The sequence below is a fragment of the Nerophis ophidion genome, linkage group LG26 (genome assembly GCF_033978795.1).
Source record: "Nerophis ophidion isolate RoL-2023_Sa linkage group LG26, RoL_Noph_v1.0, whole genome shotgun sequence".
NCBI classification, from domain to species: Eukaryota; Metazoa; Chordata; class Actinopteri; order Syngnathiformes; family Syngnathidae; genus Nerophis; species Nerophis ophidion.
The window spans coordinates 19,410,066-19,433,075 of record NC_084636.1 but is presented as its reverse complement, the minus strand read 5'-3'; the positions used below and the strand labels follow the sequence as shown (position 1 = coordinate 19,433,075).

Below are 23,010 nucleotides of genomic sequence, written 5' to 3'. Positions count from 1 at the left end.
GGAGGCAGTTTAATGTTGATTAACTTGGACCCCAATTTAAACAAGTTTAAACAAAACTTATTGGGGTGTTACCATTTAGTGGTCAATTGTACGGAATATGTACTGTACTGTGCGATCTACTAATAAAAGTTTTAATCAATCAATCAATCAATTAAAAAAAGCACTTTATATGTAGAAAGGTTTTGTTAAGAAACCATTCTGAGCCTTATCTTATTTAGTTTTTATTTTATATATGTTGACCACATTAACCCTGGCAATGGACCCTGTGTGTATATGTATGATATGCCATTGTTTACAAACTTGGTAAATAACCCAAAAATTTATATTTTGTTGTTTTCTTACTGTACCGAAAATGAACCGAACCGTGACCCCTAAACCCAGGTACGTACCAAACCGAAATTTTTGTGTACCGTTACACCCCTAATATATATATATATATCTGCGATGAGGTGGCGACTTGTCCAGGGTGTACCCCGCCTTCCGCCCGATTGTAGCTGAGATAGGCGCCAGCGCCCCCCGCGACCCCGAAAGGGAATAAGCGGTGGATGGAAAATGGATGGATATATATATATATATATATATATATATATATATATATATATATATATATATATATATATATATATATACATACATACATACATACATGTATATATACATATATTTTTATATATGTATATATCTATATATACGTACATACATACACATATGTATATATATATCCACATATATATATATATATATATATATATATATATATATATATATATATATATATATATATATATATATATATATATATATATATAAAATGTTCTATTGACAAAATACATATAATTATATACATATAATAAATGATAAATGGGTTGTACTTGTATCAAATCAAATCAAATCAACTTTATTTATAAAGCACATTTAAAATTTACCACAGGGGTAGCCAAAGTGCTGTACAATGGGCAGGTTAAAAGATAATACAAGAACCGAACAAACAACACAACACAAACAGAACATGATCCATCCATCCATCCATCCCTCTTCTTCCGTTTATCCGAGGTCGGGTCGCGGGGGCAACAACCTAAGCAGGGAAACCCAGACTTCCCTTTCCCCAGCCACTTCGTCTAGCTCTTCCCGGGGGATCCCGAGGCGTTCCCAGGCCAGCCGGGAGACATAGTGTTCCCAACGTGTCCTGGGTCTTCCCCGTGGCCTCCTACCGGTTGGACATGCCCTAAACACCTCCCTAGGGAGGCGTTCGGGTGGCATCCTGACCAGATGCCCAAACCACCTCATCTGGCTCCTCTCGATGTGAAGGAGCAGCGGCTTTACTTTGAGCTCCTCCCGGATGACAGAGCTTCTCACCCTATCTCTAAGGGAGAGCCCCGCCACACGGCGGAGGAAACTCATTTCGGCCGCTTGTACCCGTGATCTTATCCTTTCGGTCATGACCCAAAGCTCATGACCATAGGTGAGGATGGGAACGTAGATCGACCGGTAAATTGAGAGCTTTGCCTTCCGGCTCAGCTCCTTCTTCACCACAACGGATTGGTACAACGTCCGCATTACTGAAGACGCCGCACCGATCCGCCTGTCGATCTCACGATCCACTCTTCCCTCACTCGTGAACAAGACTCCTTGGTACTTGAACTCCTCCACTTGGGGCAGTGTCTCCTCCCCAACCCGGAGATGGCATTCCACCCTTTTCCGGGCGAGAACCATGGACTCGGACTTGGAGGTGCCGATTCTCATTCCGGTCGCTTCACACTCGGCTGCAAACCGATCCAGTAAGAGCTGAAGATCCCGGTCAGATGAAGCCATCAGGACCACATCATCTGCAAAAAGCAGAGACCTAATCCTGCGGTCACCAAACCGGAAACCCTCAACGCCTTGACTGCGCCTAGAAATTCTGTCCATAAAAGTTATGAACAGAATCGGTGACAAAGGACAGCCTTGGCGGAGTCCAATTCTCACTGGAAATGTGTTCGACTTACTGCCGGCAATGCGGACCAAGCTCTGGCACTGATCGTACAGGGAGCGTACCGCCACAATAAGACAGTCCGATACCCCATACTCTCTGAGCACCCCCCACAGGACTTCCCGAGGGACACGGTCGAATGCCTTCTCCAAGTCCACAAAGCACATGTAGACTCGTTGGGCAAACTCCCATGCACCCTCAAGAACCCTGCCGAGAGTATAGAGCTGGTCCACAGTTCCACGACCAGGACGAAAACCACACTATTCCTCCTGAATCCGAGGTTCGACTATCCGGCGTAGCCTCCTCTCCAGTAACCCTGAATAAACCTTACCGGGAAGGCTGAGGAGTGTGATCCCACGATAGTTGGAACACACCCTCCGGTCCCCCTTCTTAAAGAGAGGAACCACCACCCCGGTTTGCCAATCCAGAGGTACCGCCCCCGATGTCCACGCGATGCTGCAGAATCTTGTCAACCAAGACAGCCCCACAGCATCCAGAGCCTTAAGGAACTCCGGGCGGATCTCGTCCACCCCCGGGGCTTTGCCACCAAGGAGCTTTTTAATTACCTCAGCGACCTCAGCCCCAGAAATAGGAGAGTCCACCACAGATATATACATATATATATATATATATATATATATATATATCCATCCATCCGTTTTCTACCGCTTATTCCCTTTTGGGGTCACGTGGGGCGCTGGCGCCTATCTCGGCTACAATCGGGCGGAAAGCGGGGTACACCCTGGACAACATTGCAATTATTCTAAACATATCAAACAAACAGCATTCACTGTTTGTTGTGTTTCATCCAAATGATTCATATATATATATATATATATATATCCATCCATCCATCCATTTTCTACCGCTTATTCCCTTTTGGGGTCGCGGGGGGCGCTGGCGCCTATCTCAGCTACAATCGGGCGGAAGGCGGGGTACATCCTGGACAAGTCGTCACCTCATCGCAGGGCCAACACAGATAGACAGACAACATTCACACTCACATTCACACACTAGGGCCAATTTAGTGTTGCCAATCAACCTATCCCCAGGTGCATGTCTTTGGAAGTGGGAGGAAGCCGGAGTACCCGGAGGGAACCCATGCATTCACGGGGAGAACATGCAAACTCCACACAGAAAGATGCCGAGCCTGGATTTGAACCCAGGACTGCAGGACCTTCGTATTGTGAGGCAGACGCACTAACCCCTCTCCCACCGTGAAGCCCATATATATATATATATATATATATATATATATATATATATTAATATATATACATATATATATATGTATATATATATATATATATATATATACATATATATATATATATATATATATATACAAACCCTGTTTCCATATGAGTTGGGAAATTGTGTTAGATGTAAATATAAACGGAATACAATGATTTTCAAATAATTTTCAACCCATATTCAGTGGAATATGCTACAAAGACAACATATTTGAATCCACATTTCAAATTATATTTGGAAACAAAGGACGTGGTGTCCTCCAGAACTAAGAGGAAAATAACCATTCGGATTGTTATAGACGCAAAGTTCAAAAGCCAGCATCTGTTATGGTATGGGGGTGTATTAGTGCCCAAGGCATGGGTAGCTTACACATCTGTGAAGGCATCATTAATGCTGAAAGGTCCATACAGGTTTTGGAGCAACACATGTTTTCATCCAAGCAACGTCATCATGGACACCCCTTCTTATTTCAGCAAGACAATGCCAAGCCACGTGTTACAACAGCGTGGCTTCATAGTAAAAGAGTGCGGGTACTTTCCTGGCCGGCCTGCAGTCCAGACCTGTCTCCAATCGAAAATGTGTGGCGCATTATGAAGCGTAAAATACGACAGCGGAGACCCCGGACTGTTGAACGACTGAAGCTCTACATAAAACAAGAATGGGAAAGAATTCCACTTTCAAAGCTTCAACAATTAGTTTCCTCAGTTCCCAAACGTTTATTGAGTGTTGTTAAAAGAAAAGGTGATGTAACACAGTGGTGAACATGCCCTTTTCCAACTACTTTGGCACGTGTTGCAGCCATGAAATTGTAAGTTATTTATTTGCAAAAAAAAATAAAGTTTAGGAGTTTGAACATCAAATATCTTGTCTTTGTAGTGCATTCAATTGAATATGGGTTGATAAGGATTTGCAAATCATTGTATTACGTTTATATTTACATCTAACACAATTTTCCAACTCATATGGAAACGGGGTTTGTACATACAGATAGACAGACTCACATTCACACAGTAGGGCCAATTTATTGTTGCTAATCAACCTATCCCATGTGTATGTCCTAGGAGGTGCGAGGAAGGCGCATTACCCTGAGGGAACCCACGCAGTCACGGAGAAAACATACAAACTGCACAGAAAGACCCCGAGCCTCGGGATCAAACCCAGGACCTTTTTATTGTGAGGCACACACTTGAACCCCTGGTAAACCATGCTGCCTAATTTACAATATACAGACAAAATAATTAAAATACAATGATAAAAAAAAAGAGAAAGAAATCACCATGTACAAATAAATCAAATTACCAGGGCTTCACGGTGGAAGAGGGGTTAGTGCGTCTGCCTCACAATACGAAGGTCCTGCAGTCCTGGGTTCAAATCCAGGCTCAGGATCTTTCTGTGTGGAGTTTGCATGTTCTCCCCGTGAATGCGTGGGTTCCCTCTGGGTACTCCGGCTTCCTCCCACTTCCAAAGACATGCACCTGGGGAAAGGTTGATTGGCAACACTAAATGGGCCCTAGTGTGTGAATGTGAGGGTGAATGTTGTCTGTCTATCTGTGTTGGCCCTGCGATGAGGTGGCGACTTGTCCAGGGTGTACCCCGCCTTCCGCCCGATTGTAGCTGAGATAGGCGCCAGCGCCCCCCCGCGACCCCGAAAGGGAATAAGCGGTACAAAATGGATGGATGCATGGATACCAGGGTCGAGGGAAGGGGGTCTAACTGACACAGATAGATAGATGGATGGATGGATGGATGGATGGATGGATGGATGGATGGATGGATGGATGGATGGATGGATGGATGGATGGATGGATGGATGGATGGATGGATGGATGGATGGATGGATGGATGGATGGATGGATGGATGGATGGATGGATGGATGGATGGATAGATAGATAGATAGATAGATAGATAGATAGATAGATAGATAGATAGATAGATAGATAGATAGATAGATAGATAGATAGATAGATGGATAGATAGTACTTTATTGATTCCCTCAGGAGAGTTCCTTCAGGAAATCTGGAGGGCTTGAATTTATTGATGAGGTCTGAGATTTCTGAAAGAGCGGAGGGTACAAAACTGGAAAATGTCTGGCAATGTGGTGAAGGTTCAGGTGAGCAGAGAGGCACTGAAGTGCAGCAAAGTATGAATATTGGGATTTTTTTCAGTAAAAAGGAGCATTAAAGTTAAACTACCAATGATTGTCACACACACTAGGTGTGGTGAAATTTGTCCTCTGCTTTTGACCCATCCCCTTGATCACCCCCTGGAAAGTGGAGCAGTGGGCAGCAGCAGTGCCGTGCCCAGTAATCATTTATGGTGATTTAACCCCCAATTCCAACCCTTAATGCTGAGTGCCAAGCAGGGAGGCAATGGGTCCCTTTTTTTTAATAGTCTTTGGTATGACTCGGCCCCGGTTTGAACTCCCAACCTACCAATCTTAGGGCGGACACTCTAAGCGTCTTGGCATACCATCGTTGAAAGTGATTAGGCTGGAGTAATAATGTATCATCTCGGGGCGTTCAATCGTTCGCAACTGGACTGTTTTTTGTCTTTGAAGACATTTCGCCGGAAGGCAAAGCTCTCAATTTACCGGTCGATCTACGTACACATCCTCACCTATGGTCATGAGCTTTGGGTCATGACCGAAAGGATAAGATCAGGGGTACAAGCGGCCGAAATGAGTTTCCTCCGCCGTGTGGCGGGGCTCTCCCTTAGAGATAGGGTGAGAAGCTCTGCCATCCGGGAGGAACTCAAAGTAAAGCCGCTGCTCCTCCACATCGAGAGGAGCCAGATGAGGTGGTTCGGGCATCTGGTCAGGATGCCACCCGAACGCCTCCCTAGGGAGGTGTTTAGGGCACGTCCAACCGGTAGGAGGCCACGGGGAAGACCCAGGACACGTTGGGAAGACTATGTCTCCCGGCTGGCCTGGGAACGCCTCGGGATCCCCCAGGAAGAGCTAGACGAAGTGGCTGGGGAGAGGGAAGTCTGGGTTTCCCTGCTTAGGCTGTTGCCCCCGCGACCCGACCTCGGTTAAGCGGAAGATGATGGATGGATGGATGGAAGACATTTCGCCATTCATCCGATTAGGTTCATCAGTTCATGTTCATAGACATAGATTAGTCAGATCTAGTCCAAACGGTTGATGCCAAAACCCCAAATATTTATAGTCCAAAAAAAACTGGAGGGTGTGCCTTGGCAAGGATGGTTTCGCCCGATCTTAGAGACAAAAACAAATGTTTTAATGCAAACGAGTAATCCTAACTGTCAAAGCCAATGACAGTCGTTGAAGTGTGAATTTGAGAACCAAAATGTACAGATTCTGGACAGGGAGGATGGTACAAAAGAAGAATGAGGGAAGCCATCTATTTCAAGGTTGAAAAACCATCCCTGAACAGAGCAGGTGGTCTCCGACACCACCTGTCTCCCACTTCCAACACCGTCCTTTCAATCATTCCTAAAAGGACTGCAATTTAGCCTCCAACAAATGACAGAAGTTAGAAACATTCTGGTCACAGAAGGTGACCAGAATGCCCTTTGTCTCATTTTTTAAAACTGAATGGAATGCTTGCGCGGGGGATTCCGACTATTTTGGACTGTTAGTCGTTTTTCAAACCAAAACATATAACAATAGTAAGTCGTTTAAGAAAACATGTTTAAAATGTCTATAGTTTTCCCTATTAGTAATTATATTGACTAAACGTCGGCTCAAGAAATGTGTCTGATGTCCAAGCTTGTCACTCATCGCTGTCTCGTCTACAGGCAAAAGCAATGAGCAGAAAAGCAGTCACAGAGAAGCAAATATAAATTTGCAGTCATGTTGTTATTATGATAGTCTATACATTCAATGATAGCTAACAAGACGCACGGGCGAGGTATAGTGTGCTAAAATAAATGCGTGATTTAGGGAAAATAGTTGAAATAAACAAAACATTTTCTGTTTGCTATGACCTTCATTCTTTTTTTTTCTAACAAATGCACTCAAGAACATTTCAATTGCACTTTTACCATTGGTGCATTAATAAAACAGTAAAGGGGCCCTATCATGCAAAACCAACTTGTCTTCCCTCTTGGTACCTGTTTTTGTGTATTTGGGATCCCAATAAGTCGTGAAATATTTAAATCAAACAATGGAGGCTAGGATTAAATATTTATAAAACAATCTTGCCCTTTTCTTGCTCCAAAACGAGCTGTTTGAATTTGAGACTTTAGTGACGTATTTTGCCCAAGTTAGGTCAGCGGCTATTTCCATATATGGTAGAGGTTTACCCAAAGAGCTTTGCCCAAGTCTAGTTGTAGTCAATACATCCCTTATTTTCCGCTATCCCCTTGTGGTGGGGTAGACTGGCTCATACATACATGCTAAAATTCTCCACAGTAGTGTATAGTAGGGTATATTTCTAACTTATATCTGTCAGTAGACTCGATATGGAGGCGCTAAAAACTGCAACATGGCTGACGGGGTGAAGATGCAGTCAAAGCAGGCTTGGGCTTGAGGACGACTTTTGCAGGTAATTGAAGCCCGCCCACAAAATGGCGCATTATGAAGAGCCAGTCAGAAAGCGACTTAAAGATGGTTTGTAAAACAAAATCTATGCAAAACATCGACGAAAAGCCACCAATACATATATTTTAAAACAGAAGGAAGAGTTTTAAGTGTAGAAAAGAAAACATTATTACATTAAAACATTAATGTCCTCTATTGTCATGTGCACTCTATTGCAGCGGTCTTGTGGAAACTATGTCTGCATATTTAAAGTTACGGGCACTCCATGTGGTCCATTTTTGATCACTTTTTATTAGTTACACTCATTTAACAATCAATCAAAGAAACATAATGTAAATTGAAGCATTTTCTAATCAAATTAATCGACTAAGTCCAATTGTTGCAACCCTAACTGTGAGCTTTATGATAATTAAAATCTGAAACAGTAATACTAACTGTGTCAGGCTTGCCCCTGACAGTTTGTTTGTGTTCTAGTTTTTTCCTGTGTGTGTAGTATTTCCTGTCAGCGCTCCTATTTAGTTGGTTTCCTGTCTTTTTCCCTGAGCGCTGTTTCCCCTCAATTGCGGCTGATTGGCACCTGGCCACACCTGGTTTCAATCAGCCCACTCCTTTTTAGACCTGTCTTCCCATCCAGTCAGTGCTGGATTATTGTCATGTATTGTCGCTCGTGTCGTGCCGCGTCGTGTCTTTGCAGCGTAGCGGTAAGCTATATTCGTTAGATGTTTTTAGCTTACGTTTTTTTGTTCCCGGCTTCAAGTTTGTTTTCATATTACAAGTACGACTTCTGTTTTCCTGCTCGCTACCCGCTAGCTCTTTTTGTTTTTTGCTAGCTTCCATGCTAAGTTCCCTTTGTTTTTTAGCTCCCATGCTAGCTCTCTTAGTTGGTTATCCGCCCCGTGCTCACTTTTTGGTTGTACCCCTTTGGTTTGTTCTTGTTTTAATATCTTTATTAAATCATGTTTTCTTATCCAATGCCTGCCTCCATCTCTGCATCTTGGGGTTCGACTGAATAAACCAGCCTAAAACGAACCCCGCAGAGATTTCTATGGCGGAGAGGCTTAACAAAATGTTAGAATTGATGGCTAAATCGAGGAAAAGCTTTGCCTCATGTTGCAATCCCACCCACCCATCCCTGTCCTATGTTGGCTTCTCAGGGGACGTCTGGGATCCGTCCCTTGAAGGGGGGGCTAGGAGTAGCTGTGCAACTGGGGAGGCACAGCTCCTTCTCGCCTCAGTGGGTCTGCAACAGACGGCGCCACCATCTCAAGTGGGTCTGCAACAGACGGCGCCATCATTTCGAGTGGGTCTGCAACAGACGCCACCATCATCTCCGGTGAGCCAGCAGACGCCACCACGCACTCCGGTGGGCCAGCAGACTCCACCACGCACTAAGGTGGGCCAGCAGCAGGGGGCGCCACCATCCTCTCTGGTGGGCCAACAGCAGGGGCCACCACCATCCTCTCCGGTGGGTCAGCAGCAGGGGGCGCCACCACCATCTTGTCCGGTGGGCCAACAGGGGTCGCCACCACCATCCTGTCTGGTGGGCCAGCAAGGGTCGCCACCACCATCCTGTCTGGTGGGCCAGCAGGGGTCGCCACCACCATCCTGTCCGGTGGGCCAGCAGAGGGCGCCACCATACTCTTGTCGGCCACAGATGTGGTCCTTTCATGGGCGACCGCCTCACCAATTGCAGCGGCGTTCTACCCGCCGTCGCCACCTGACTTCCCCACTGGTTGCCGGGACACTTGGCCTGGCAGCCCACCTCCTTGTCCTCCCTCCACCCTCCCGTGACTTTGGACTGTTTTTTTGGGGGGGAAGGTTTACTAAAACGTCTGGTATCCGTTGTGGGAAAGGGGGCTACTGTCAGGCTTGCCCCTGACAGTTTGTTTGTGTTCTAGTTTTTTCCTATGTGTGTAGTATTTCCTGTCAGCGCTCTTATTTTGTTGGTTACCTGTCTTTCTCTTTGAGCGCTGTTTCCCCTTAGTTGCGGCTGATTGGCACCTGGCCACACCTGGGGTCAATCAGCCCACTCCTATTTAGACCTGTCTTCTCATCCAGTCAGTGCTGGATTATTGTCATGTATTGTCGCTCGTGTCGTGTCTTTGCCGCGTAGCGGTAAGTATATTCGTTATATGTTTGTAGCTTACTGTTTTTTGTTTTTCTGCTTCCAATTTGTTTTCATATTACAAGTACGACTTCTGTTTTCCTGCTCGCTACCCGCTAGCTTCCACGCTAGGCCCTTTTTGTTTTTTGCTAGCTTCCATGCCAAGTTCCCTTTGTTTTCTAGCTCCCATGCTAGCTCTCTTAGTTGGTTATCCGCCTTGTGCGCACTTTTTGTTGTACCCCTTTGGTTTGTTCTTGTTTTAGTATCTTTATTAAATCATGTTTTCCTATCCAATGCCTGCCTCCATCTCTGCATCTTGGGGTTCGTCACAAACTAACTCTGACAAACTGTCCAGAATTTCACCACAGTTTGTCATTACATCGTTACATCCCTTCCACCCACATAGACCTGCATTATGGTACAATTGTTTGTGTTGCATTATTCAAACATTATTTAAACAGGAGTTTAGAACATTCAGAGTTATTTTCATTTCATAAAATGTGTTTAAAAAACAAGTATCTGCGAGCAACCAGGTCATTGATTAATTCAGAGGTTCCAAAAGTGGGTTGTGTGTGCCTATCACTAATTCTATGCGTTTGCAGCCTCCTGCACGTGACCACGCATGCTTTGAGCAACGTGGTCATGTGCATGCAGCACGCATTGCAGCAGGTAAATTGCGATCTAAACTAGTAAACAAACTGTGTTTGAAAGTGTTTATTGACATCATATCAAAATTGTACCTCAGAGTATTATTAGCAACCGATATCATAAAGCTAAACAACTTAAAAAGCATTTAGATGTACACACGCATAAGTGTGTTAAAGTGGAACTGCTATTTTTGTGGAATTTTGTCTATCGTTCACAATCATTATGAAAGATATGATGACGGATGGATTTTTTTTTCATGCATTCGAAATATTAAATACATTTGATCAGAAGTCCGATTACAATGGAGTCAATTGGAGCCGTTTAATTATGCCTACAGAGGCCCTAAAAAACATCCTAACGCCTACATTAGGCTTTTATATACATAATGTAGTGAAGTATTTTAAGTATATATGTAATGTACTAACAAGCACATTCATAATAACATTCATTATTTCCGTATTTTGATCATTTTAAGTATGTTTGCTTTTTTTGTTCTTCATCATTGATTTCTATTCAATGCAGACTTTATGAGAGCCAACAAACATAATAAAACAACACTTACTGTGCAAGGTCCGGTGTCATTAAGATGCCGACTGCTAGGATGTTGGTATATTTCCATTTAGATGAAAAATATCTCATAATACTTGCGAAGAAACACGATGAGGGCGGGGAGAACAAGCGCTTTTTGTGTCGTTCTCGCCAGTTCCAGGTCATAAGTGGCAGTCAAAGTGTCGCATCTTGTCGGATTATATTCTTAGCCACCTTCTGTCCAGGTGAGATGCGTTATTTATGATGTACAATAAACTTACAGGGATCAGGGAAGCGAGAAAGCAGCAGACCATTTGATGATGTAAACATTGACACACACGGGACTGATCACAACACCGCTATAAATAGTTTGTCTGTGTTAGCGCTTATAATAACTTTATCATTAACAAACCATTGTAATATTTTGAGTTTCCCCAGTATATTTTCTCGGAAGATGACAAAATATTCGTAAGTTTTGATATTGCATAATTTCCACATATGTTTTCTTCTTCTACAGAAGCGACCCCGAAAGGGACAAAGACCTCACTGTTGTCTTTGTAAGGTCATCCATCTATCCATTTTCTACCGCTTATCCCTTTTGGGTACACGGGGGGTGGTCATCTTATCTGTAAACTAAACATTGATGCTAATCCACATTTTTGTTCTCTTTTTTTTTTTTCAAATAAGAATCTATAAGAGAACCAATAAAGAAACAAATCATTAAGTAGATTTTAAATTGAATTCGCAAATGTAAAAATCTCTAATTATTGGATTAAATGTACTCGAAACATCTACCTTAAATATCAGTCATCAACTTTTTTTCTTACTTATTATAATCTATATGATTACCTATATGATTATCTATATCATTACTTAAATTGCCCCACTACTCTATGTACTGTCATTCTACTGTCAATACACATAATATCTAGTATAATGTCATATACAGCATGTTGATAAATGATCAAGTATTTTTAGGTGTTGTCTTTGTGTTGTAGTGTAACCGTTAGTCACACTGACGTTACTCTTTTTAAAATAACAGTTAGTACGGCTGCTGTTTCAAATTAGTTTCAATGGTGGCATTTTGAAGCACAGTGGAATACAGGGGTTAGTGATTGTGACTCACAATGCGAAGGTCCAGAGTTTCTGTGTGGAGTTTGCATGTTCTCTCCTTCTGGGTACTCCGGCTTCCTCCCATTTCCAAAGACATGCACCTGGGGATAGGTTTATTGGCAACACTAAATGGGCCCTAGTGTGTGAATGTTGTCCGTCTATCTGTGTTGGCCCTGCGATAAGGTGGCGACTTGTCCAGGGTGTAACCTGCCTACCGCCCAAATGCAGCTGAGATAGGCTCCAGCAATCCCCGCAACCCCGAAAGGGACAAGCGGTAGAAAATGGATGGATGGATGGATGGATGGATGGAAGGATGGAAGGATGGATGGCATTTTGCCTTTTTTAAAGATTAGGATGACTTAACACAAAATACACAATTTCTAAATATAAATACAAACAAACGGCAAGACATTATAAACAAGCAATATTCATGGCAACATTCCCAAAAGACGGTCTGCGAGGGTCGCCCTGCAGCCTGTTCTTCTCTCTCACTGCCATACTAACTCCAGATTTCCACTGGATGCGTAACGGAGGCTAAATGGCGCTACACGGTACAGGGCTGCTATCCCCACCCCCGTTCGGTTGCGGCTCCCCCGTGTAACGAAATACCTCAGATTTTTATGAGAACTCGCGAAACACATGACAAGGGTGCACACACAAAGTGCATACAATAATATATTGAAGAGGAAGAATGGCAAAAAAAAGAAAATTCTACTGGTTAATAAAGAGTGTGCGTGAAACGAAATATGGAGGTATTTGGACTTCAAAACTAACAGTAAAGGTGGCGCTTTAAACAAGGAAACGCCGAGCTTCACGTGTTGCTTTTAAACACGCCTCGCCAAATGTGGCATTTAGTATTACCACCTTTACTTCAAACTTAGGTAAACATTTAAATAATAAGCATTTAGATCTGCACAGAGAGCTTAAAGAGTCACAGGTAATGATGTGGTTGTGACACTTGTACTGCTGTTCGGCTCCGGTGCAGACCGAAATAGAGGAGCACCGGCAGACGTTCCTTTCAGAGTCCATGTTTTCGTCAGGTTAACACACTTCACTTTACCCGCCAATGCAGGTCTGCTAAGCTCCGCTTACAGGTCAGAAAGATGAGGTTTCGCAAGACAGCACCGGTTTGTGACAATCTGGTTGCTTCATTGTTAGTTTTTGCAGGACACAGCCGGACCCATTTATAACTTTACTGCACAGTGCGCACGCTCCTCTCTCTCTTTGCTCGCCCACTCTACCCCTGATGTCACTTAGCCAACACGTTGACATTCTCACAAACACACATACTGTAAGCTACTATGAATTAATTAACGTGGACCCTGACTTAAACAAGTTGAAAAACGTATTCGGGTGTTACCATTTAGTGGTCAATATGTACTGTACAGTGCAATCTACTTATAAAAGTCTCAATCAATCAATCAAACTCTCATAAGTTAACAGCTCCTCTGCTTTGCACACGTAGGTACATGATATGTAGAAATATAAAATGGAGATACATAACATGTAGATACAGTATATGATATGTAGCTATGTAGACGCGCACACAGCTGCTTAGATTGATGCCAAATATTAGCAGAGTTAAAACTGCCCAATTAGCAGTCAACTAATGGAAGTGAAATTACCATATTTTTTAACAAATTGCTACAATTTGAGTTTTATCATTAACAAAAGTGTGTTTTACCGGCTTCATGGGTACATTTATCCATAGTTTTGTTTTTAGTATTTACTTATAAATTTATTTTTTTTAAGCACAAGCAGGGGTGGCAACCATAAATCATGAACAATTGTATATAATATAAATTGAGGGTTTTTTTTATATTCTAACCTGATCTTTTAATTATAGGCAAACTATACGTAAAAAGAAAAATTGTTAAATTATTCTTTGAGTGCAACAAGCCCAATGTGTTTAATGCCTTTTAATTTATATTTTAAACCTCTAAAATTGTTCTTTGAGTACAATTGAAAACATACGTTTATTGTATTGTAAGATTCTATTCTAAGATAAAGCCAATATTAAAAAATGTTGTAGTTCCCTTTATTTTGAAAAGTATCGATTTACATTTTGGTACCGGTACCAAATTATGGTATCGGGACAAACCTACTCTGCGGTATATTTCTTTGGGGTGGGACAAATGCCCCCGTAGTAACTATGCCTACGGATAGGGCTGACTGTTGTGGGTAAATGCATCAATTAATTTGACAAACTCTAACTTTACTTCTCTCTTGAAAAACAATCATTCATTTGTAGTGGAAAGCTAACAAGCTAAATTAAGTTGTGATTGCTCATAGTGATTCACACACACTCACACCTGTAAAAGCAGAAAAATCAGAAGTGTGGTGTGAGGCCATTTGGTGCCGTGGTTAGTTGTTTTTTTTAGCCCCTCAGCACATTGTAGAAATTATTATTTTTGTTACACATAATTATGTTTCTGTTTTGATTCCAAGAATACACATACACATTTTGTATGCAAACAATCACATATCAACATATTTTTTGGGGCGGTTTGCGGAAAAAAGTTTGGGAACCACTGGATTAACTGATTATTGGCATTCCAGATTGAGGACTGCGGATTCTTTACATATTATAAAACAAGTAAAGAGAGGAAATCAACCTATAAAGCCCAATTACCAAGTAAAGAGGAAATGTATTTATGCACTGTCTATGATATGCATATCATTAAACTTAAATGAGATTTTTTTAATGTAACCCCCTGCCCCTTAAATGATCATGTCACTGCAAACACATGACAATCACATGAGGAGCATGTAGCAGGGAGTTACACTATGTGCACACGCTTCGATTCTTCTATCAATTCACTTACTCTGGCTGATGACTGACTTTAATTGGCACTTTTATTTCCTCATTTGAACACAGCGTGAAAGCTATGCCCATTTGGGATGGTGCACCGGTGCCTATCTGCTTTTTGTCATTAAACTGTTTTATCTGTCGATTTGTTGGTTGGATTAGTAGCATTGTAGTTCCATATACATTTACTTTGCACAGTATGTCAGTCCACTAAGTGTTGTGCTGTAATTTGGTTGTTGTGATCTAGGGCCACAAACCACAGCTTTGTGTGCCATGTCTTCTTTTTTTCAAGACACCGTACTGATCACATGAGATTGGAAAATTGTCCTCAATTTAGGAGAGTGTGGCCTTTTGAGGATGTCAACAATAAATATCAAGGTGACTGGAGACGAATAGGAAAGCAGAGGCCGCACAAACCCAAGTATAACTAATCTGTGTAACAGTGATGACTAATATACAGCATTTACTTTACATTCCTGTCTATTATCAACACAGAAGGACTCATACATGCCTACACACCCTATAAAAGCAGCACAAACACTGGTGCAATATTGGCTAATAACATGCGGGTGACTGCTGTGCTCACCATATGACCAGCAACGGGTTGGGCTGGCTGAATTAAAAGGAGGAAAAACAACAGACTACAAGAAAGCTCTTTTCTACATTGACATGGCATGACAATGCCCTCATCCATAGAAAACGGAGATTTCCTTAATGGTTTAATGAGCATGATAATTATAGGAGTCATGTGCAAAACATTATAGACCATGTTGTACAATGGCTGTCGACAAAAGCTAGAGAAATTAGAAAGCTGCAGATTTACGTACATTTTTTTTGCTGTAACAAGAATACGTTGTTATATTACATAACTGTTTTTTTCTAGAAAATAATTCGTTAGGCCAATGGTATGAGAAATAAATCCTGATTAAAATGAACAAATGTCAAAACACCCACACAAACTTGAAGGCAACATTGTAACTTGGTTTTTGAGTTTGTGACTTTACTGACCATCTATCCTACCATTTTCTACCGATTGTCTCTTTCGGGGTGGCGGGGCGTGACTCTATTATCATAAAGATCATTTTTGTACTATTCTAAAGAAACTAAGGTAATTCTCAAGTTTCAATTTCATATTTTAAAAATCCATCCATCCATCTTCTACAGCTTGAATGATATGACTTTGTGTTATCGCCCTAATATTCCTGCATACTTGTCAGGAAATACACTTTTACCTCGTCTTTTTTTGCTAAAAACATACAAAAACCGGCAACAAAGCTCTATTTACATGGCATGACCTGCATATTAACCAAGCAATTGTTATTGAAAGAGCTAAAACCGAGGAACTATTCTTCTGGTTTTGTGACAGATCGCCTTCCTCACACTGCTCCTCCAACCACTAGCGAGTAACCAGCTACTAGCCAGCTCGAGCTGCTAATAATGTCAGTTGCGACCCCCCATAAAATCAAGAGGAAGCTTGAGCAACTTCTGCTGCTGTATTGCTTTTAAATTTGTATAAATTAATTCTAGGTTACACAATCATGTATCTCACCTGTATACAGTTGAAGATTGTGGCAGCAAGCCAGGAAGCTTGTCAACTTTGAAATCCACACGCTACCAACTTGACAGTTGATACCGACGCTCTTTAAATGCAACACAATATCGCTAGGAAGCCCTTTTTTATCTGACGAGTGATGATTATTTTGAATTTAGTAGCTCAAAAAATTAACAAAATCCCATCCGCCGCCATCCCAGTGAGCGCAGATATTGTAAGTAATTGTTTTATCTTCTTTTCAAACAACGGTTTACAATTATTTTACATATCAGATAAAGCACACCATAATCTCAAATTAGGTTAGAATAGAATACAAAGCTTTATTGACATTGTATTAAATGCTTCATGATTTATACTTGATTTACACAATAATTAGTAAACACTGTAAACAAGGTTAAAAATACACAGATAAGACAAGTAGCATATAAAACACACATTGTTAAAGATAAAACACAAATGAAACAGTAGAAATTTGTTACAAAATTCAGTCCATTCACTTGCATTATTTTACAATAAGTGGGCGGTTTGGACTGCCCCAATAATTATTAACAAGCCAACTGGCAGTATGTGGGTCTTGTATCTACTGTATACTGAATGTGCACGGGGGAAGCTGTTAACTATATTACTTGCCACGCTTTAAAGTCCTTGTGCAGGTCTGATGGTTTTTTATTTAAATGTTTACCTAAATTTGAAGCAACGGTTTTGTATTGGGCCTTCACGGTGGAAGAAAAGGTTAGTGAGTCTGCCTCACAATACAAAGGTCCTGAGTAGTCTGGGGTTCAATCCCGAGCTCGGGATCTTTCTGTGTGGAGTTTGCATGTCCTCCCCGTGAATGCGTGGGTTCCCTCCGGGTACTCCGGCTTCTTCCCACTTTCAAAGACATGCACCTGGGGATAGGTTGATTGGCAACTCTAAAATTGGCCCCTAGTGTGTGAATGTGAGTGTGAATGTTGTCTGTCTATCTGTGTTGGCCCTGCGATGAGGTGGCGACTTGTCCAGGGTGTACACCACCTTCAGCCCGATTGTAGCTGAGATAGGCACCAGCCTATAGTAGGGTGAAAAGGTGTATTGGGATTGGGCCTTAATGTGTAAGCAATAAAAAAATACAACATAGCGGGGAGAAGACGCATTCGAGGTGAAGGCACTTTAATTACAAATGTGATGACACGAAGCGGCACATCCTGAAAAGACGGTCAGAAAGTGGCTTGAAGATGGTCTGTAAAACATAATCCATGCAAAATTTTGAACGAAGAACCACTAAGTGTTTTAAATATAGAAAAAAATCATAATATGCTAATTCACTTTCACATATATACAATAAGTACACTTTGATTGATTGATTGATTGATTGATTGAATAAAGACTTTGTGTTATCACAGACCATAATCTTGAGACCTTGGCAGTGGTCTATGCCATCCTGCCGTCAGTGTGTTCAAGAATAGATATCAATAAACTTTGTCCTTCATGACCCAAAACCTAACCTTAACGCTGAATTGAGGTCACAATTAACTGTCCAGACAGCATAGTGGACTTTGTGTTTAATAACTTGACATAAAGACTACAATGAATGTAAAAGGTGTGTGCAGAGGTGGCTTAAGGATTAATTGATTCCTTATAACTGGAAACCAACTCAGCTGGTTTCCACAGACTGACACTTAATAAAAATGATTATGTGGAACAAGACACAATCCTTTAGCTACAGTACAATTGTGGAGTACATGTGCGGTACAGTGCATGTGCTTTATTTCATATTTTTCATTTTATGATTTATATAATTCATTGAAAAACAAATGCAACAACAGCATTTAGCATGAATTAAAAGGAGCAGAAAGAAGTAAAACTTATGATATCTGCCCCTTATCAACACAAAGTCGTATACAGTTCCAGATTATTTGAGCTGTCGGATGCAGCCGTCTTATCAATTTCAGGACATCAAAACATAGAAATACATAAAATAAAGTCGATTTACGACTCTGCAGTGTCATTTTTTGTAACATTGATTACATAACATTCTACTTAAACAAAAAAATGGACTCATAAGTTTTGATTTTACATTTAAGTCTGTTTCACAGTCTGACTCCTGTAATTGATCTTCTTTTTCTCCTGATAAATCTGTATTGGTAATTTCCATACAAGTTGTATATATATATTTTTTTAAAGGTTATACTCTACTATCCATCCATTCTCTACCGCTTGTCCCTTACGGGGCGGCGGGGGGTGCTGGAGCCTATTTCAGCTGCATTCGGGCGGAAGGCGGTGTACACCCTGGACAACCTCATTGCAGAGCCAACACAGATAGACGGACAACATTCACACTCCAATTCACACACAAGGGACCATTTACTATTTCCAATCAACCTAACCCCAGGTGCATGTCTTTGGAGTTAGGAGGAAACCGGAGTGCCTGGAGGGAACCCACGCAGTAATAAGAAAACATACAAACTCAAATTCATTACATTTCAGTGTTTTTAGTTGTATATATAAAGGAACGGTCGGGTCTCTGTAACTGTATTTAGAGTAATTTCAAGTCATCACATCTGATCATGTGGCTAAATTGCACCCTCTGCACAAAGACAATCATTATCACTCAAGCAAGTGTGCACATGAAAACACTTAGTAAGCACAACAATGATTCACATGCACACCTCCGTGGAAAGTCCCCACACTTTGGGCGTTTTAACAGCATCGATTTTAAAACCCTGCCTGTAAGCTGCCACTGCCACTGTCGCTCCTATTGGGGATTCAAAGGCCTCTAAAGCACAAGATGTGACACATGACAGCGCCAAAAAAACTATTCCAGCAAGTTTGTCCACATGCCTGAGCTCCAATATGTGGATTGTTTCCATGATAGCACTTGAAATGAGAGAAAACTAACTGACATGCCATCATGCAGTAGAGTTGACGTCTCTTACCCGTTCGACAGAGGCTCTCCTGACATTGTCATGTGGCAAGCACTGTGTGTGTGTGGCACGGAGCAGCAAACGAATGCAGACGAGCAGCAGTGAGTAAATGGACTGTGTGTTTTTCTCCAGCAATGGGAGAAGAAGAAGCAGCAGCAAAAGCAGGGCAGGCCATGATAGAGGGAGGGCATGGGAGGAGGAAAAAGAGGAGGAACCACTCACAGTAGCTACAGCACCAGTACACTATAATAAGATTGGGATTACTATCTTACATCAAAGGGAAGACAAACATGCTTAGTTGGCTGTGTTGAGTACAACACTCAGTTCCTCTGTAACCTTTAAAATATTTATCAATTGTACAACCTATTTTCAAGAAACATTTGAACAGTGTAAAAAAAAGATAATCACCTGATTGTAAAACTACTCACTTATATATATATGTATATATATATATATATATATATATATATATATATATATACACATATATATACATATAAATATATATATATATATATATATATATATATATATATATATATATATATATATATACATACATATAAATATATACATATATATATACAAACCCCGTTTCCATATGAGTTGGGAAAATTGTGTTAGATGTAAATATAAACGGAATACATCCATACATACATTTTCTATCGCTTATTCCCTTTTGGGGTCGCGGGGGGCACTAGCGCCTATCTCAGCTACAATCAGGCGGAAGGCAGGGTACACCCTGGACAAGTTGCCACCTCATCGCAGGGCTAACACAGACAGACAACATTCACACTTACATTCACACACTAGGGCCATTTTAGTGTTGCATGTCTTTGGAGGTGGGAGGGAGCCGGAGTACCCGGAGGGAACCCACGCATTCACGGGGAAAACATGCAAACTCCACACAGAAAGATCCCGAGCCTGGGATTGAACTCAGGACAGCAGGACCTTCGTATTGTGAGGCAGACGCACTAACCCCTCTACCACCGTGAAACGGAATACAATGATTTGCAAATCATTTTCAACCCATATTCAGTTGAATATGCCACAAAGACAACATATTTGATGTTCAAACTGATAAACTTTTTTATTTTTTGCAAATAATCATTAACTTTAGAATTTGATGCCAGCAACACGTGACAAAGAAGTTGGGAAATGTGGCAATAAATACTGATGAAGTTGAGGAACGCTCATCAAACACTTATTTGGAACATCCCACAGGTGAGCAGGTGGGTGCCATGATTGGGTATGAAAACAGCTTCCCAAAAAATGCTCAGTCTTTCACAAGACAGGATGGGGCGAGGTACACCCCTTTGTCCACAACTGCGTGAGCAAAAGTTTCTCAAAGTGCAATTGCAAGAAATTTAGGGATTTCAACATCTACGGTCCACAATATCATCAGAAGGTTCAGAGAATCTGTAGAAATCACTCCATGTATTACTCTGGCCGTAAACCAACATTGAATGACCGTGACTTTCGATCCCTCAGACGGCACTGTATCAAAAACAGACATCAATCTCTAAAGGATATCACCACATGGGCTCAGGAACAATTCAGAAAACCACTGTGACTAAATAAAGTTTGTTGCTACATCTGTGTGTGCAAGTTAAAGCTCTACTATGCAAAGCGAAAACCATTTATCAACAACATCAAGGAAAGCCGCCGGCTTCTCTGGGCCCGAGATCATCTAAGATGGACTGATGCAAAGTGGAAAAGTGTTCTGTGGTCTGACGAGTGCGCATTTCAAATTGTTTTTGGAAATATTCGACATCGTGTCATCCGGACCAAAGGTGAAGCGAAACATCCAGACTATTATCGACGCAAAGTTCAAAAGCCAGCATCTGTGATGGTATGGGGGTGCATTAGTGCCCAAGGCATGGGTAACTTACACATCTGTGAAGGCACCATTAATGCTGAAAGGTACATACAGGTTTTGGAACGACATATGCCACCCCTGCTTATTTCAGCAAGACAATGCCAAGCCACATTCTGCACGTGTTACAACAGTTTAGTTTCATAAAAAAAGAGTGCGGGTACTTTCCTGGCCCGCCTGCAGTCCAGACCTGTCTACCATCGAAAATGTGAGGTGCATTATGAAGCGTAAAATACGACAGTGGAGACCCCGGACTTTTGGAACGACTGAAGCTCTACATAAAACAAGAATGGGAAAGAATTCCACTTTCAAAGCTTCAACAATTAGTTTCCTAAGTTCCCAAACGTTTATTGAGTGTTGTTAAAAGAAAAGGTAATGTAACACTGTGGTGAACATGCCCTTTCCCAAATACTTTGGCACGTGTTGCAGCCATGAAATTCTAAGTTAATTATTATTTGCAAAAAAAAATAAAGTTTATGAGTTTGAACATCAAATATCTTGTCTTTGTAGTGCTTTCAATTGAATATGGGTTGAAAAGGATTTGCAAATCATTGTATTCCATTTATATTTACATCTAACACAATTTCCCAACTCATATGGAAATGGGGTTTGTATATACAGTGGGGCAAATAAGTATTTAGTCAGCCACCGACTGTGCAAGTTCTACCACTTAAAATGATGACAGAGGTCTGTAATTTAATCCTAGGTACACTTCAACTGTGAGAGACATAATCTTTAAAAAAAAAAAGCCAGGAATTCACATTTTAGGAATTTTAAAGAATTTATTTTTAAAGTATGGTGGAAAATAACTATTTGGTCAACCATTCAAAGCTTTCACTGATGGAAGGAGGTTTTGGCTCAACATCTCACGATACATGGCCCCATTCATTCTTTCCTTAACACGGATCAATCATCCTGTCCCCTTAGCAGAAAAACAGCCCCAGAGCATGATGTTTCCACCCCCATGCTTCACAGTAGGTGTGGTGTACTTGGGATGCAACTCAGTATTCTTCTTCCTCCAAACACGACAAGTTGAGTTTATACCAAAAACTTCTATTTTGGTTTCATCTGACCACATGACATTCTCCCAATCCTCTGCTGTATCATCCATGTATCCATTTTGGTATAAACTCAACTCGTCTTGTTTTTAGGAAGAAGAATACTGAGTTGCATCCCAAGAACACCACACCTACTGTGAAGCATAGGGGTGGAAACATCATGCTTTGAGGCTGTTTTTCTGCTAAGGGGACAGGACGATTGATCCGTGTTAACGAAAGAATGAATGGGTCCATTTATCGTGAGATTTTGAGCCAAAACCTCCTTCCATCAGTGAGAGCTTTGAATGGTTGACCAAATACTTATTTTCCACCATTATTTACAAATAAATTATTTAAAATTCCTACAATGTGAATTCCTGGATTTTTTTTCACATTCTGTCTTTCACAGTTGAAGTGTACCTATGATGAAAATTACAGACCTCTGTCATCATTTTAAGTGGGAGAACTTGCACAATCGGTGGCTGACTAAATACTTTTTTGCCCCACTGTGTGTGTGTATATATATATATATATATATATATATATATATATATATATATATATACACATACGTAGAGATAAATCAAGTGCACCTTGTTACGTCACATACTGTCGCCTGGCAACGTCATACGCCCTCGCCAAGCAGAGAGGTAGCGGCATAGGTAATGTTACCAGTTGTAGGTGGGGCAAGCAGAGCCGTGCGAGTGGTAAGTTG

General features: G+C 41.4%; 1 protein-coding gene across 6 annotated transcripts in view; it reads right to left on the bottom strand.

Annotated features, from left to right (window-relative positions):
* Positions 1-23,010, bottom strand: part of ttc39a (tetratricopeptide repeat domain 39A) — an 89,245-nt gene that overhangs the window by 55,415 nt on the left and 10,820 nt on the right. Inside the window, exon 1 of one of the 6 annotated variants that reach the window (XM_061888199.1) lies at positions 19,395-19,552. The exons of 4 other annotated variants lie outside the window; for them this stretch is intronic. In XM_061888199.1, coding sequence (XP_061744183.1) covers positions 19,395-19,426 — 32 coding nt within the window. In that variant the 5' untranslated portion in view covers positions 19,427-19,552. Of the gene's footprint in view, positions 1-4,522; positions 4,545-19,394; positions 19,553-23,010 lie in introns of those variants that run through there. One more of the 6 variants, XM_061888201.1, reaches the window with a different exon arrangement.